The 16,203-nt window shown below is 40.8% G+C and overlaps 1 protein-coding gene across 1 annotated transcript in view; it reads left to right on the top strand.

Moving 5' to 3' along the window:
- LOC125135665 (uncharacterized) overlaps positions 1 to 16,203 on the top strand; it is a 236,344-nt gene that overhangs the window by 98,777 nt on the left and 121,364 nt on the right. The window contains exons 6-7 of the mRNA XM_047795999.1: positions 6,668 to 6,750; positions 14,193 to 14,287. Coding sequence (XP_047651955.1) covers positions 6,668 to 6,750; positions 14,193 to 14,287 — 178 coding nt within the window. The remainder of the gene's footprint in view (positions 1 to 6,667; positions 6,751 to 14,192; positions 14,288 to 16,203) is intronic.

The raw sequence follows: 16,203 nt of genomic DNA, 5'->3' as shown, positions 1-16,203 counted from the left end.
CAGCTTGTGTTCCCAAAGCACAGTAAGGCCAAAACCAAAACATCAGAGTCTGGAGCAGCGAAGTCTCATTGCAGGGCCATGCAAGGAAGGAGACAGGTGGCTCATGGACCCCAAACCACCTGAACTCCCCAATCAAAATTCTAAGGGCAGGTGAGGAAGGAGAATGGCAGGGTAATTGATCAGTTTGTGCACGATGATTCTGATTGGCTGATGGTGAGGTGGCTTGGCAGTGTCAAAGGGGTTAACCGCATCATTCCGTCGCCTCCAGGAGGCCTGGGAGCTGTGTGCTCTTGTCATCAAGTAGTTAACATCCTCTCTTTCATTGGGGGTATTTTCACATTCATAAAACAACTTGGGAAATGCACAGCAGAGGCCATTATCTAGATAAATCCAAGAGGAGCTAAAGCAGAGGAGATGGGATGGGCCTGTGCCAGGAGGTCCTCGAGGGTCCTGCTTGGTTACAGGTCCACAAAATAAAGTGGACTTTCTGAGTAATTATTCTATGTTTGTATTACTACCCCATGAACAAATTGATGTATCCATTTCTACTTTTACTTAAAAAATAAACAATATTGCAACTTCCAATTTTAGCTCCAGCAGAGTAGCTGATACCAGACTAGCTCTTCTTTTATAACCATTAAACCACTCAACTGGAAAGAAGAGATGAAGCATTTTAATGTTTTAATGGTCATGGAGCACTGGCCATCAGGAAGCGAAAGACGTGGTTCAAGAGAGGAGAGAAACTTTCAAGGAAAACCCTGACTATCTACCTAGGCAAAATACTCTTAACTGTAACTTGAGGAAGTGAAGTCCCAGCAGAGAAAGTCCCACTTGCTGAGGAGACAGAATTTGTCAGTCAGGGCTGTTGGAGCAGGTAGAATCTGCAGAGTGAGAGAGAGCAGGGGGATGTGGAAAAGAACCCATAAATCAGTATAGGGACACCCCACCACCATCACTGTTGAAGAAACATCAGCTACCTTTGTACACTGATGCCAAATAGAAACACAGAGACAGAGTTGGAGGAAACGGAAGAAGCAGCTTTAATTGCCAAGCAAAGCGGGGAACAAAGCAGGCCAGTCCTCAAGGACTGTGCCCCCCCAAGCCCTGGAGGGGGTAGTGAGGAGTCTTATAGTGTGTGAAGAGCAGGGTGTGATCAGTTCATGGACATTTTCCTGATTGGTGGGTGGTGAGGTCATTGGAAGTCAGCATCATCAACCTGGTTCCAACTGGTCCGGGGTCTCCGGGCTTATGGGCAGCATAGAGTTGACTTCTTCCACCCAGTGGGGCTTCAGCATCTGCAAAGCAGCTCCAAGGACATGGCTCAGCATATTATCTATAGTCTTTGAAGAACTAACGGAAGTCCTAGACAGAGAAATACGAAGAAAGAAGGCTGCTTATAATAACTTTTGCATTGAATGGCTAAACTATTATTATTCTATCTTGCTTGACTGTTTTCCTTGTTCTTTGGATTTTCTCACCTCTCTGATTAAACTGATTCTTTGGCTAAATTTTTTCTATGGATAAAAGGTCAGGTGGAGGACACGAGTGGGGGTCCACTGTGGGAGGGCCTCACAGGGTCCTGCTCGGTTATACCACCACCACCGTAGGTCCTTGGCTGAGGGTAATGCTGTACGTGACTGCAGTGGGACTAACTGGGGCTTTGCCAGGTGACTACTATGGACCTGAGAGTAGAACAGAGATAACAAGGGTTGGAACAGAGGTACCATTCACATCAGGACAGACAGGTAAATACCTCATTTTCAACTTGACAGCAAATGGAGATGCTCAGAGTCTGCATAATGGGAATGAAAACAATGCTCTAAAGAGGCCGACTCTAAGTCATCCCAAAGAAAAGCCTAAAACAAAGCTCCAACAAGAGTGGTAGAGGCCTTAGAGTCTTGAGGTTGAGTTTAATGTTCTTAGCCAGTAATGGAACTGTTGACTAGGAAAAAAATACCAACACCTTTCCAAGGAAGATAACAGGGTCCAGAGTCTTCTGCAGGATCCACTATGTAATCTGCAATTACCAGACATGCAAAGAAACAGGAGAAAGACAAAGAAGGAAGTCAATGAAAATAACCGTAAGATGATTCAGATATTAAATTTAGCAGGAAAAGCCACTAAAATATCCATTATCAATATATTCATGCATTTTTAAAAAATCACTTTCAAATAATTAAATGAAAATATGGTTTGATGAATAACTACTCGGGGCATCTTAGCAGAAAATATGGTTTGATGAATAATTACTCAGGGCATCTTATTATAGAAAATAAAACTAAATGGAAGTTATAGAAATGAAAATCCGAGAATTAAAAAAATAATTAACCAATTTGAAATACAGAAAAAGAAAAGCTGGGAGAAAAATGAAGAGAGACTTGGAGCCCCATGAAGTCATATCACATTGTTTTGCATACATGTAATGGGAGCCTTAGGTAAGGAAAAGAGGATAATACGATGGAAGAAAATATGTATCAAAAGAGTAAAGACTGAAAATTCCCTAAATCTGATGGAATGTATTGACTGATAGATTGAATACTCTCCGCGAACCTCACAAGAATAAATACAAGGGAAGCTAGACTTAAGAATATCATAGTCAAACTGCTGACCACCAAAGTTAAAAAGAAAATCTTGAAAGTAGATGGGGGCGGGGTAGGAGGGAAAAACACATTATGTATAGCGGAGCAATGATCTGAAAAATGGCTGGTGTTATCATCTGAAACAATCAAGACCAGAAGTAATGTAATGGCATATTTTAATTGCTAAAAAAAAAATAGTCAATTCAGAAATCTGTATCTAGCAAAAAATCCTTCAAAAACTGAGGTTGATGTAAAGAAATGGTCAGAGGAAGGAAAGCTAAAGGAAGTTGTCTTCAGCAGAGTAGTACTGTATAATACCTGGAGGATGTTCATTGGGCTGAGGAAAATGATTAGGATGATCCACAGAGGAGAGTGGAGGAGTAAGAGCCGAAAGGAAAGTATATAGGTAAATGGTAAAGACGTGTCTTCTAATCATTGTCCTACAATAGACTTCACTATTTAAATCAAACACCATTGTATGTAAGGTGAGAATGTAAAGCATGTAGTGACAAAGGCATAATAACAATAGCTCAAAGGATCAGGGGGTGAGAAATGGAAAATAGACTATCGTAAGGTTATTACGTTTGTAACGCAAGAAGTGTGGAGTGCATAAGGTGAACTGTCAAGTGTGAAGTGTGCAATTCTACAATCCTGACTCTGACCAGACATGGATGACTTTGGGATAAATGCTGTTAGCCCTAGAGTAACCAGTAAAACAACTTCAAAGATACAGAAATAATCGAAAGTCATAGAGGAAAGAATAAAAATATAGAGGAAATAAGATGGAATATTAAAAACATAAGTCAGTAATCCAAAAGAAGGCAGGCAAGGTAGAACAAAATGGACAAAGCAAAAATTAAGAATAAGAACCAGGGGAGAAAAAAAAAAAAAGGACAAAGCAAAAATGAATAGCAAGGTGGTAAACACACAACCATATAAGTAATTACATGAACTGTCCAAGACTAATTCAATTAAAAAGCGGGGTTGTCAAACTAGATGAAAAAACAAGACTCAACAATATGCTGTCTACAGAGGTGTACTCTAAGTTCAAGACAAAGGTAAGTTGAAAGTGAAAGAGTGAAAAAACACACGCCCTTAGAAACACTACATAAGAAAGTTGAGGGGCTACATTCATATCTCTTAGAAATTTGACCGTAGACATGGAGAAAATTTACAGCATAAAAAGTACAAATGGTCAGCAAACAGAAAAGTATTCAAAGTCATTAGAATTAAAGGGTTGCAAATTAAAATTGCAATGAAAAATTATTTTTTTGGTCTACCAAGTATGCCAAAGTGGAAAATCCAGTCAGTTTTGGCAATCAGGTGGATAAGGAATATTTTCACACATTGCTGGTTGCGGTTTGAATTTTGACAGTTCCTTTTGTGACTCCCAAGTGTTTGATTTGGTATTCCTGATCTTAGATACATCTTAGAGATGGATATCAAGATTTTATAAAATTTGTTCAGTATGATACACATATCCAATTAAAAAGGGCTGGCTACATAAAACTATATAATGTACTACTCTGCAGTGATTATACTTTGGAGAATATTGAATAACAAGTAAGAAACATAATATTAGTTTAAAAAGGATGTGAAGTGTATATACGGTATGATCATAATTTGGTAAACAGTATTATGTACATATTTACAAAATATGTAATCATTCTGACCTAATTTATGTAATTCTATATAATGTACATCAATAGTTATCTAATATATACAATTAAAAATATATACTTTTTTAATAAGAAAATGGGTTTTAGGAGACTGACACGCTGTCTACTGTGCTAATGAGGCACCTAAGAAGACAGATTTTAGATCAAGAAACATTTTACACGAGAACAAAGTACATATTAAAAACTTTTAGGAGTTTACCTTTTTCACGGGGATTTTATTACCTAAACATGCACATTACTACATTTTAGCACATGACTATGTAAGTTTTATTAAAATAAATTGTTCCCGGTAGACGGAATTTCTAAGATGGTCTTGCGAAGAAGTCCGAATGTTAATGCCTGGAACCTGTGTAACAGGAGGGAGATTATCTGGCTGAACTGACATTCTTTGTTCTGAGTCTCAATTTCCAAATCTATCAAATGGGACAATGATTGCTCTTCAGTTGTTTTGTGTGTCGTGTGTGTGTGTGTGTGTGTGTGTGTGTGTGAAAAACATTACATGGAGTTCTTAAAAAGCACTAAAAATGAATTCTATAATTATTTCATACTTGTTATTCTAGCTAGCAACTATGCACTGAAAATTTAAATGTTAAGGCTTTAAGAAGAATAAATACATTAAAAATCTAAGTAAAAATACTTATTTACTTCCCTTCTGCTCCTTTTCTTATCTTGATTTTGACTTCATCATCCTTACTATCAATGAATTTTGTATTGACTCAAAGTAAGAAATTCCTTTCAAGGGTTTACTTGAGCTTCATCTCTTTAGACTGACCTGTCAGGCATATTACAGAAGGGGCTCTTGGCCCACGTGGCTCTTTTTGGACTCTTGGTGTCTGCCTTTAGTTTGGCACAATCCACTGGAATCAGGCTCAGGAGATAGAATGAAACCAACATGGATCAAAATGCCTGAGCCACCAGGACACAGTCTGGGGAGAGGAGGCTGGCCGGGTTATCGTTAGGGAGAAAAAGTTTTCCAAAGCCTGCTGCCATGGAGACCAATGTCCTCAAAAATTTTTACACCATGGAAAGCTCATTTAAAAATTCCACAGGGGCAATTCCAAAGGGCTGAGGTTGGCAGCATCCAACCACTGCAGGGAGAGAAGCGGGTGGGCAGCAAGGCTATGGCGGCTCATGGTACCTGACACAGGGATACTCTTTCGAAAAAGATTTGGGGTCAACCTCTCAGGCAAAGCCATGGCTTACTAAGGTACTCCAAACTCTAACAGCTCCTGGACCACAGTATTTGTCCCAAGATGCTTGGGCTATGCCTTAGCATGTGGGTTCACTGAAGTCAATGGATAGAGAGGCATTAAGCCAAAGAAATACCTGCTTATGTAGTAGTATCATCATTTATAATTTAAGAAACACTTGTGGGAGTTCCCGTCGTGGCTCAGCGGAAACGAATCCAACTAGGAACCATGAAGTTGCAGGTTCGATCCTGGTCCCTGCTCAGTGGGTTAAGGATCTGGCGTTTCCAGGGGCTGTGGTGTAGGTCGCAGACGCAGCTCGGAGGATCTGGCGTGGGCCAGCAGCTCCAGCTCTGATTAGACCCCTAGCCTCTGAAGTTCCATATGCCACGGGTGGGGCCCTAAAAAGACAAAAAGAAAAAAAAGAAACACTTGTTGTGAAGGTATTCTATGTCAGGCACTGTGCTAGACATGGCAGGAGAAATAAAGTTGAACAGGACACAATCTGCAAGGAGTTTTTGATTCAGAGCAGTAGTTCTCAGTTGGGTGCGTTTTGCTCCTCTCCTCATCCCCCGCCCTGCCAAGGGACATTTGACCCCGTCTGGAAATTTCTGTCTCCAACTGAAGGAGTGATGGGGAGGTAGATGGTACCACTGGTCGTCTAGTGGCCAGAGGTCAGGGGGTGCTGCTCAGTAGCCTCCAAAACCCAGGACCCTACAACAAAGAATCATCCAATCCACCATGTGCTGAGGTTGATAAGCCCTGATATAAAACACGTCTTGGGAAAGATGTTAAATGTCGCTCAGGTGGGATATGCCGGGTACAGACAGGTAACACCTCTCTACTCTCCGGGTTTTAAGTTGGAACAGTGGTGGGAGGCACAGAGAAGCTTCTTGGAAAACTTGATCCCAGAAACATAGCTGATGGTGGAGAATCCTACCGGATGAGGCTAGGAAAGCAGATCAGAGGCAGCTGCTGCTTGTAAATTGTAACCCCGTGGTGTGGACAAGGGTGGCGTTCTACTTGAGTTCATGCATTGACTGGATTAAAACTGGGAGCATAGAGCAATTTACAGCCTCCGGAGAATTCTTTCTTTGACCCCCTTTCGTCAGGCTTTATAGAAACTCTTAGATTTCAGCCGTGTAAGCTTACATAGCCTCTGAAGTAAAAAAAAAAAAAAAAAGTCTATAATATTTTTTCCATCTTTTGTTTTTAACCCTAGGAAGCATTTCTAATAAAATTGGTCTCTGCCCTACGGACTATGATCTCACTCTCGCAAAAGGAGACCATGAATTACACAGTAAGGTAAGATGAAGTCTATAGAAATTGGCTCTGACCATGAAAACGGCAACCCCGATGATTAGCTATGATTTCTGAAAATATATTTCCAGGTAGAAAGTCATTTGGTCTTCAAAGCAGGTTTTCGAGTGTAGGACATGCTAAAGCAGCTGATGCTTGTGAAATCAGCAATGCTAATAATTTTTTATTACATTGACTCATGCTTCTTTAGCTGTTGAAGACATTAAATTAATCAGACTACAAGACTTTCTAGCCCTGGCAGGGTGATTAGAAAATGTGCTGATAGTATTGTGTTTTATTTGGCATGATCATAGCTGTCATGAAGTCTATCCAGAAACTGTCTTAATAAATTTATATAAATTACATAGCCTGAGTTTACAAACGTCTGTTAAATTCATTTTACTGGTATTACTAGACCCCGTTTTTTGATATTTAGCCATTTCCAAGGTTTATATCCACCTTGATCAAATGACTTCAAGTTTTGAGTATTCAGAAAATTTAGCCTGGCTAGAAAATTGGGGGTTCCTATCACGGCTCAGCAGAATCAAATCTGACTAGCATCCATGAGGATGCAGGTTCCATCCCTGGCCTTGCTCAGTACATTAAGGATTTGGCATTGCCATGAGCTGTGGTATATGGGTCACAGATGTGGCTCGGATTCCACGTGGCTGCAGCATAGGCAGGCAGCTATAGCTCCAATTCGACTTCTAGCCTGGGAACCTCCATATGCCACAGGTGCGGCCCTAAAAAAGACAAAAAAAAAAGAAAATTTAAGTAAAAGGTTTCTCTCTAGCCCTTCTATTTCCCATTCAAATTATCTGAATTATTTTCTTTATTCTCCATTATGTTGAGTAAATAAATACAAGTCTATAGAGCCCACTAGCCATGCCATTCTCGAAAGACTGATTTTTAAAGTAAATCTTATTTTCATCTCTAAATAGTGGACCACTGTCTAATCAAATAAAAGGGTTTTTAATGTCCAGTTGACCACTTAACAGCATTTACAAGCACTGTTGTCTCTGTACTGCAAAAGAAGAAAGCTGGGGAATCAAAAGTTTAGTGAAATTTGCAACAGTGAAAGATAATATTTCCTGAGTGCTGAGAAATTACTAGAAGCCAGAAAACTGTTCTCAGGTCCTCCACATCAAACGACTATCTTATTCTCACAACACGCTAACGAGATAGATGCTGCTGCTGACATAATTTTTCCTGTTTAGCAAGTGAGAGAACATTAGGACGTGAGAGATGGAGGAATTTAGCCAAAATGACATTGTTAACAGGTGTCTAGCTGGGCTTAGAACTTCGAATCTGCACCTGTGTCCACCACGAAACAATATTTCAAATAGCTGTTTATTTCTTTGTCCTTTCAGCCAGTTTTGTTTTCTCTGCCTTGTCTTAAAGCCTTAATCTAAGGTACAGCTATATGAAAACAAAGCTCAGTTTGCTAGGAAGGAAGAAACTTACCTCCTCTATACATACTATGTACTGGGCGTGTTTATGTACGCTTTTGGGGATGCTAAAGAAAAGATGTGTCTATGACTCCCAAGATAGTGTGGGAAAAGAATCTGAAAAAGAATGGATGTGTGTTCATGTATAACTGAATTACTTTGTTGTACGGCAGAAATGATTGCTACTTTGTAAATCAACTACACCTCAATCAAACTGTAAAAAAATTATTTTTATTTTTGTCTTTTTTGCCTTTTCTAGGGCCGCTTCCCATGGCATATGGAGGTTCCCAGGCTAGGGGTCGAATCAGAGCTGTAGCCACCTGCCTACACCAGAGCCATAGCAACGGGGGATCCGAGCCGCGTCTGCAACCTACACCACAGCTAACAGCAACGCCGGATCCTTAACCCACTGATCGAGGCCAGGGATTGAACCCACCGCCTGCCTCATGGTTCCTAGTCGGATTCGTTAACCACTGTGCGCCACGATGGGAACTCCAAACTGTAAAAAATTTTAAAAAAATCTCGGAATACCATTTGTTGATCTGAAACCCTGAGATTAGAAGAAAGGCTAATTTAGGTACAATGAGAAAGAATACCATCACCCAGAACATCTAAAATTCTCCCCTATATTTTCTGAGCTTATAGGTTTGATTCAGGAATTCTCTTTTTCTTAGTTTGAAGGTTGTACTCCAGGAATTGTGGGTCAGTGCTTTGGGGGAAGAAGTTCTTGCGGGGGGGCGGGGGGATCATGCACTTTGGGAAGATGTCTCACCTTTGAACCACTTTAGCCAATGGCTTTGTACCTGCTGATACTACGTCCCTATAACGTCAGTGCTGTGGAAAAACAAGTGCAAGTGACTGTTCAGGGGCATATAGACCACCTGCTAAATTCTAAATCTGAGCCCCACTACTCCAATTTGAGTATGTTTCCCTGCCCGCCCCCCCATCTTTTCATTGTATTGGGAATGAATTTGAATCCTCAGCTGGTATGAAAGCCCTTAACCCAGGCAGTTGTTGGGATGGCTGTGGGAGAAACTGAAGTTAATGTTAAACTTTACTTGTGAAGCATTTGTTTTTCAAATAACACACTGCTGGGGGGAAAAAAAATCGAAATCTATGGTCCCAGGTGGCCAGAAAGGCTAGCTGTCCCCCGGAGGGCAGACTCAGAAGCCCAAGGTAGAGGGTTAGATACCCCAGGGGTCTCTCTGGATGAATCCTGAACTACCCAGCCTTGAAGGAGTCCCGTGTTTCTCCCTGGGTACTGCTAATAGAAAGTCTGTTCTGAAGAATTCTCTGGAACACACATCAGAAGAGAATTAAAGAAACAGGAAGTAGAATTCTTGCTGGATGGTCTCAGGATTTAGGCTGGATTTCATTTGGAGCTTTTTTTTTTCTTTTTTTTAGATGATAATAACACTGATGAAATTGAACATGATGTCATATTTATTTGCTTCAATACTTTGGATACACCTGGTGTTTGTTGTTGTTATCCATGACTTGTAATTCTGTGATCCTATCAACGCAAGCCTCTTCACACAGAAGGTCCAGCCCAAACCTTCCTCCCCTGCCTTCTTCAAAAATGGTGCTGCTCACGTCTCCTCTTCCCAGGGCAGTTCAAAGCACTCGTAATCCTCAGGATCCAGCCCTTTATTCTCTACTTCCTCTTTTAAGGCTCTCTCTTTTGATGAAACAATCCCCTGGCTCTTCATCTGGCCAGATGTGCAGACGAACAGCGCTCCCCAGAGCTCTGCACAAAGACCCTGTGAGGAGTTTGGGGGGAAAAAAGGCTGCTGCTAAGTGGAACTTAATTGTAACAGCACTATAATGCGTTCCCACTGCACTGGTACCACTGACCCGTGAACTGCAAGCTCGCTCTCTCCACACAAAGACTTACCTTCTCCCCGGTCCTATCATCATCACCCTTCTTCATTAACCAAATGGTCCATGGAAGGAATTATTGCTAAGGGGCAAAAACTTCTGAACAACAAGGCAGGGATCCTGGGCTTTGCTTCCTATCATATAAGCACAATTAAATAGGCCTTTCATGTCACAAGCTGGACAACTTTGAGACAAAATATATCATCATATAGTATTTTCTTCTTAGCAACTTCATAGAAATGCTGTAATAAATACACAAGAAAGGATGTTAAATGTTCCATTGGCCAGCTATGCTATATTTTGCATTGTGCCGGATGCTACTTAGATGCTGCATATTCTAAAGCATGTTAAATTTTATCCTATCCATCCCCAGAAAGAATTTAATTGCTGTTATATCACTTTGTCTCCATACAAATCCTGCAATCTACACAAGACAAATATCACCTCCACTTTTCAGATTAAAAAACTCAAATTCATGGACCGTAAGTAATCTGAGTTTCCAAAGTACTGAGAAGGCTTGAATGAGAGTCTTCTCAGCATCACTTGTTGGCTCTGTTGACTACAACAGAGTACGCTTTAGCTTTTCAAAACCCTCTAAAGTGCTTCTTGGCTTACATTTTGTGTCGTGTCTGAAAGAATGCTCACTTACGGCTTCCTAACTGGTGCTGTATTTGAGGGACAGCCCTCGCCCACCCGATTTTTCACGCGTGAGCTTGAACATCACATTCTGAATTTTTGCAATTTGTATTTAAATATTTGCGGTTGGTTTCTGTGATACGTCAGACTCTGCACAGCCACACAGATAACATGCACAATGCGCTGTTTCAGAACAAATTTGCACCCTCAATTTTTCTTTAGGATGGATAGATATTCATAAGTCTAGATATTCATCTTTCTAAAGTCAATGCTGTTGGAAGAATCTTTTTTTTACGACAATATTCTTTGGCTTCAGGGACTTAGAGTGGTAATGGGCCAGAAGATCTATTTTCTGTCTTTTAAATGTCAGTGATGTCCTATTTAAAAGCGTTATTTAAGAATCTGTGCTGCTCAGGTTGCTTAGATTGTCAGAGTCGCTTCATGTGAACAGGCCTACACACTGTGGTACTCACTCACCTGGGCATTTTACTGTACATAGTTACCTTTGCTTGGATTTAAAAAACCTTTTCTTGGAGTTCCCGTCGTGGTCAGCAGTTAATGAACCTGACTAGCATCCATGAGGATGCAGGTTCGATCCCTGGCCTCACTCAGTGGGTTAAGGATCTGGCGTTGCTGTGAGCTGTGGTGTAGGTCGCAGATGTGGCTCAGATCCTGTACTGCTGTGACTCTGGCCTAGGCCTGAGGCTACAGCTCTGATTCGACCCCTAGCCTGGGAACCTCCATATGCTGCTATGCTGCTGGTGCAGCCCTAAAAGACAAAAAGACAAAAAAAAAAATCTTTTCTTTCGGTTTTATTCCTCTGTGGGTTCCTTTCTTTGGAGGTGAACAAGTGTCCATGACTTTATGTCTTCCAGTTGAAGAAATTTACAGCACATTAACAAATATTCTTTAAAGGAAACGCAAAGGCTCAGAAAATTGTTGGTCTTTTCAGAAGTAACAGACCTTTTTCTTAGTGACTTAGCAACTAGAGGTTGTCTGTATTGTTATTGGAATATAAGTACTTACTGAAATGACCTCTCATAATTAATTCTTGAGTATTAACTATGTGCTTATTACCATGTTAGGAGCTATGAAAGATACATAGAAGTATACCACATACCATTTTCACCATGAATTTCATTGAATAGAAATAAGTAGTAACAAGAACTCCCATTGTGGAATAGTGGTTAAGGATCCTGCATTGCTGCAGCTGTGGTTCCGATTCCATCCCTGGGCCAGGAGCTTCTAAAATGCTGTGAGTGTGGCAAAAAAAAAAAAAAAAAAAAAAAGGTAGGTGTTAACAGATTAACCAAGTAGAAAGCAATTTAATACATTCTATCATAAAACACCTATATTTTAACAAATCAGGAGCTTTGGTGAGTAAACCAAATCATTGGTATAATTCTTGATAGCAATTTCAACTTTCTATTTAGTAAGATTGAATAGAGTATCTAATCATCTCTTAAGGAAATACTACCAAATTTAAAATTCAAATAGCTACAAAAGCATATTTTGAGCAATCTGGTAAGGTGTGCCATTCAAATATATTTAGTTAGTACAATTCAGAGTATATATATATATACATATATATATATATATACTCTGAATATATATGTATTATATATATTATAATTATATATATATAAAATTTTATTTTATTTTATGTTTTGCTTTTTAGGGCCACACCCACGGCATATGGAAGTTTCCAGGCTAGGGGTCAAATAGGAGCTGCAACTGCCAGCCTACACCACAGCCACAGCAACACAGGATCCAAGTCGCATCTGCAACCTACACCACAGCTCACAGCAATGCCAGATCCTTAACCCACTGAGAAAGGCCAGGGATCGAACCCGCATCTTTATGGATCCTAGTCAGGTTCATTAACTGCTGAGCCATGAAGGGAACTTGCCAGAGTTCTTACATTCAAAATTAGAAATTTTTTTATAGTCTTTAACTTCCTTAAGAATGGAATAATTAAAAACACCAGTACTAAGTGATCTGATTAAAAATACCTTCACTGGCACAGGAGCTGCAGAGGCCGATAAAGATAAAAAAGAGTCTCAATAAAAGGTATTTTCAATTGATGGCTCTCATAACTGAATTTTGTTCTTAAGGTGATCAAATCAATCAATTTCATAATAAAAGAAATGAGCCTTGTAGAGATTTGATGACACATCTATTTCACCTGAGTTTTGCTCCAAGGTTTTCCTGTTTATTGCAACCTATGCATCCAAAACAGCATTCAGTTCCAAAGATGTGCTAAAACTTGTATGAACTTATATCAAGGAATTTCAAGTAACAAGGCTCTTAAGTGATGATTTAAAACACTTGAGAAGAGCCTAAAGAAAAAGAAAGAAGAATGTTGGCCCAACTGTCTTAAAAGTACAAGTCCTGTCTAATTTTCTTCCTCTGTAGACTAGGAGTTTTCAAACACCATTTGATCCACAGCATTTTGTAATAAAATCATATGGGGAACCTCAATGTATAAAGGTGAAAGCTGAACTGTTTTGGGGGAAGAGGGAAGAAAAGCCCAGCTGGATGGGTGCCCCTATCTCCCCACTTCTCACCATAGCAGGGGTCCTAAGCATCCTTGGTTGAGTATAGGGTTCACTTTCTCCACTAGGGCAGTCTGTTTTCTGGACCCATCATGGGTCACACAATTCGGTCAAATTCTCATAAATGAGCTCCACGGACATTGTATGGTCCAAAGGTTAAATTTGTGTCTTTGGGAGTCATAGACTGCGGAACTCAGGAGGTATTGGTGATGATGCTAGAATGAAACGGCCTTTTGAGAAACAGAGTGTAGAGGTCAAAAGAGAGTCCTGGTAGCCTTTTTTTTTTTTTTTAGTTTTTTTATTATAGTTGATTCACAATGTTCTGTCAATATCTGCAGTGTCACCAAGTGACCCAGTCACACATATACATACATTCTTTTTCTCACATTATCCTCCATCATGTTCCATCACAAGTGATTGGCTATAGTTTCCTGTGCTGTACAACAGGACCTCATTGCTTATCCACTCCTGGTGGCCTTTGATTCCTCAGCTCCCATACTCCTGAAATCCACCTGCCTCCTTGCTTTCTCCATAAGCTGGTTGTTCAAACCTTCCTTCAAATTCCTTTTTGCTGAAAGCTAATTCAAGCTGCATTGTCTTCACTCTCAACGAGTCAATAGTCCCCATTTACTACAAATACTATAACCATGATTATGTTGTCATTTCCATTCTGACATTTGTAGAATCTGTTCCATGTGAGAGAATACAAAAGTGAACACGACGCAGCCTGCCAATGTAGACATGAGAATTTAGTGAGAGAACCCGGAATTAAGCAATCATATCAGTGCAGAATCATGGCTAACTATGCTTCTGTAGGACCAATGATTCTAGAAGAGAATCTGGGGAAAATGTCCCTGAAACCAGGTAACCTTTCTATCTGCAACCTGTTAAAATACTTTTCATTTATTTAATTTTGCTTCACCCTGGAAAGGAAAAATCAATCACTTGGAGAACTGGAGAAATTGGAGATCATTCACAGGAAATATCTTACTTGGAGGAATTGGAAAAACACAGGATTTCAGTTTGGTGAGTGCCTGTCACCCGTCTTTCTATTTAAAATTTTAAATCCATTAAATTCAACAACGTCTTTACTCTTTCTATTCTTTTATTATTCATTTATTCCAACAAATATCAATTGCACGCCTATGATAGCTCATGGTCCGGTGAAGCATGTGTGTGTTTAAAGATATCAGCATGGGAATTCCCACTATGGAGGAGTGGGTTGAGACTCCAACTACAACGGCTTGGGTCACCGTGGAGGTGGCACAGGTTCAATCTCTGCCAGAGTGTTAAAGAATCTCATGTTGCTGTAGCTGCTGTGTAAGTCACAGCTGTGGCTTAGATTCAGTATGCAGGAACTTCAATAGGCAGTGGATACAGCCATAAAAATAAATAAATAAAAAGACATCAGTGTGATATAACACTATTTTATTTTTTTAAAGAATGCATACATAGGACTTCCCATCGTGGCTCTGTGGAAGTGAATCTGATTGGTATCCATGAGGATGCAGATTCGATCCCTGGCCTCACTCAGCGGGTTAAAGATCTGGCGTTGCAGTGAGCTATGGTGGAGGTCGCAGACATGGCTCAGATCTGGCATTGCTGTGGCTGTAGTGTAGGCTGGCAGCTACAGCTCTGATTTGACCCCTAGCCTGGGAACATCCACATGCCATGGATGCAACCCTAAAAAGACACACACACACACACACACACACACACACACAAAGAATGCACACATGCACATCTGGAGAAGATGACAGTTGAATTTGCTTGAGAGTGGAGAAGGATCTTCAGGAAAAAAATTGAGCCGAATCTTCGGGAGAAGACTACAGCAGAGAAATGTTGACAGTTCGGCGTGGGCAGTGTTCAGAGATGGAATTGGAGGATGCCTGGGGCGGACACGGGCTGCAAACCTTAGTTCACTTAAGATCTAAGCAGGTCGTGGCTACTGCGCTCTCTTCCTGGAGGTGTGTCCACAAGTGTATCTGTCTCTGCAAGTGTACGTACACCCGTCATTAAAAACCATAGAAGAGCAATGGAGCTTCCCAGAGGTAACCACTGCGGGATTTTGCAATGGTGGGATTCATCAAGGATGAGAGAGGGAACCGTGGTAAGTGGCGGTGTGACACGTGGAATAACCCAGCAAAGAGGAAGAAACGGAGCAGCAGGTCCAAGACATCTGTTCAAAGCACTGCCTCCTGCCTGCCCCTCAAAATCTGTGCCCGGAATAATTTTCCCATTAGTTATTTATGCACCTTAGGATTTGGTTCCTGAAGAGTTTTCTCTTACTCTTCCATCCTGGAACCCACCGTTAGGAGGAATGGTAGCGGCTCCAATTTCCCTCATCCAGTCACATTTTTATAAGTCCTACTGGTTTTCACTTAAATGTAAAAGTCTTGATACTTTCCCCAGTGCTCTCCTGATGCAGCTGAAGTATGATCTCCAGGCTAACAGATGTGTTGTTCTCTGGATTAAGAGATGCTGGCCTGTGCCTAAGAAACCTCAGCTGGGAAGGGGAGTCAAGAGCCCAGAAGACTAGAAATACGCATGCTTCTTCTAGGAAGGAAAAACATACAAGCAATGCAATTTTCAAATAATAAGCAGACAAACTCCCCATCCTTAGGAAACTCTTAGTTCGTCATGGTCTTTATGGGGATGGTGCTAAGAACGTCAAATTTAATTCAATGATGTAACTGCCAGAGCAGAGGAACCAGGTGCTTAGTACAGTAAGCAGATAGGAGAGATGGAGCTTCGGTTGGGCCACATGCTGAGACCCAATCCCTGTTTGAGGCTCACCTGGACCAGGGAAGAAGCTCCATTAAGCTCTCAGGCTCTCAGCGCCTCCATTCATCCCTCTTGCATCTCCAGGCTTTGTCTGATGATGACTCAGCTCTCTGCTGACCTACTTCTGTTGGGATGGATTTTCAGAGTCCAGTGTACAC

Source organism: Phacochoerus africanus, chromosome 9 (assembly GCF_016906955.1).
Source record: "Phacochoerus africanus isolate WHEZ1 chromosome 9, ROS_Pafr_v1, whole genome shotgun sequence".
NCBI lineage: Eukaryota > Metazoa > Chordata > Mammalia > Artiodactyla > Suidae > Phacochoerus > Phacochoerus africanus.
The sequence above is the reverse complement of the archived record's forward strand: the minus strand, read 5'-3'. Positions and strand labels throughout refer to the sequence as shown.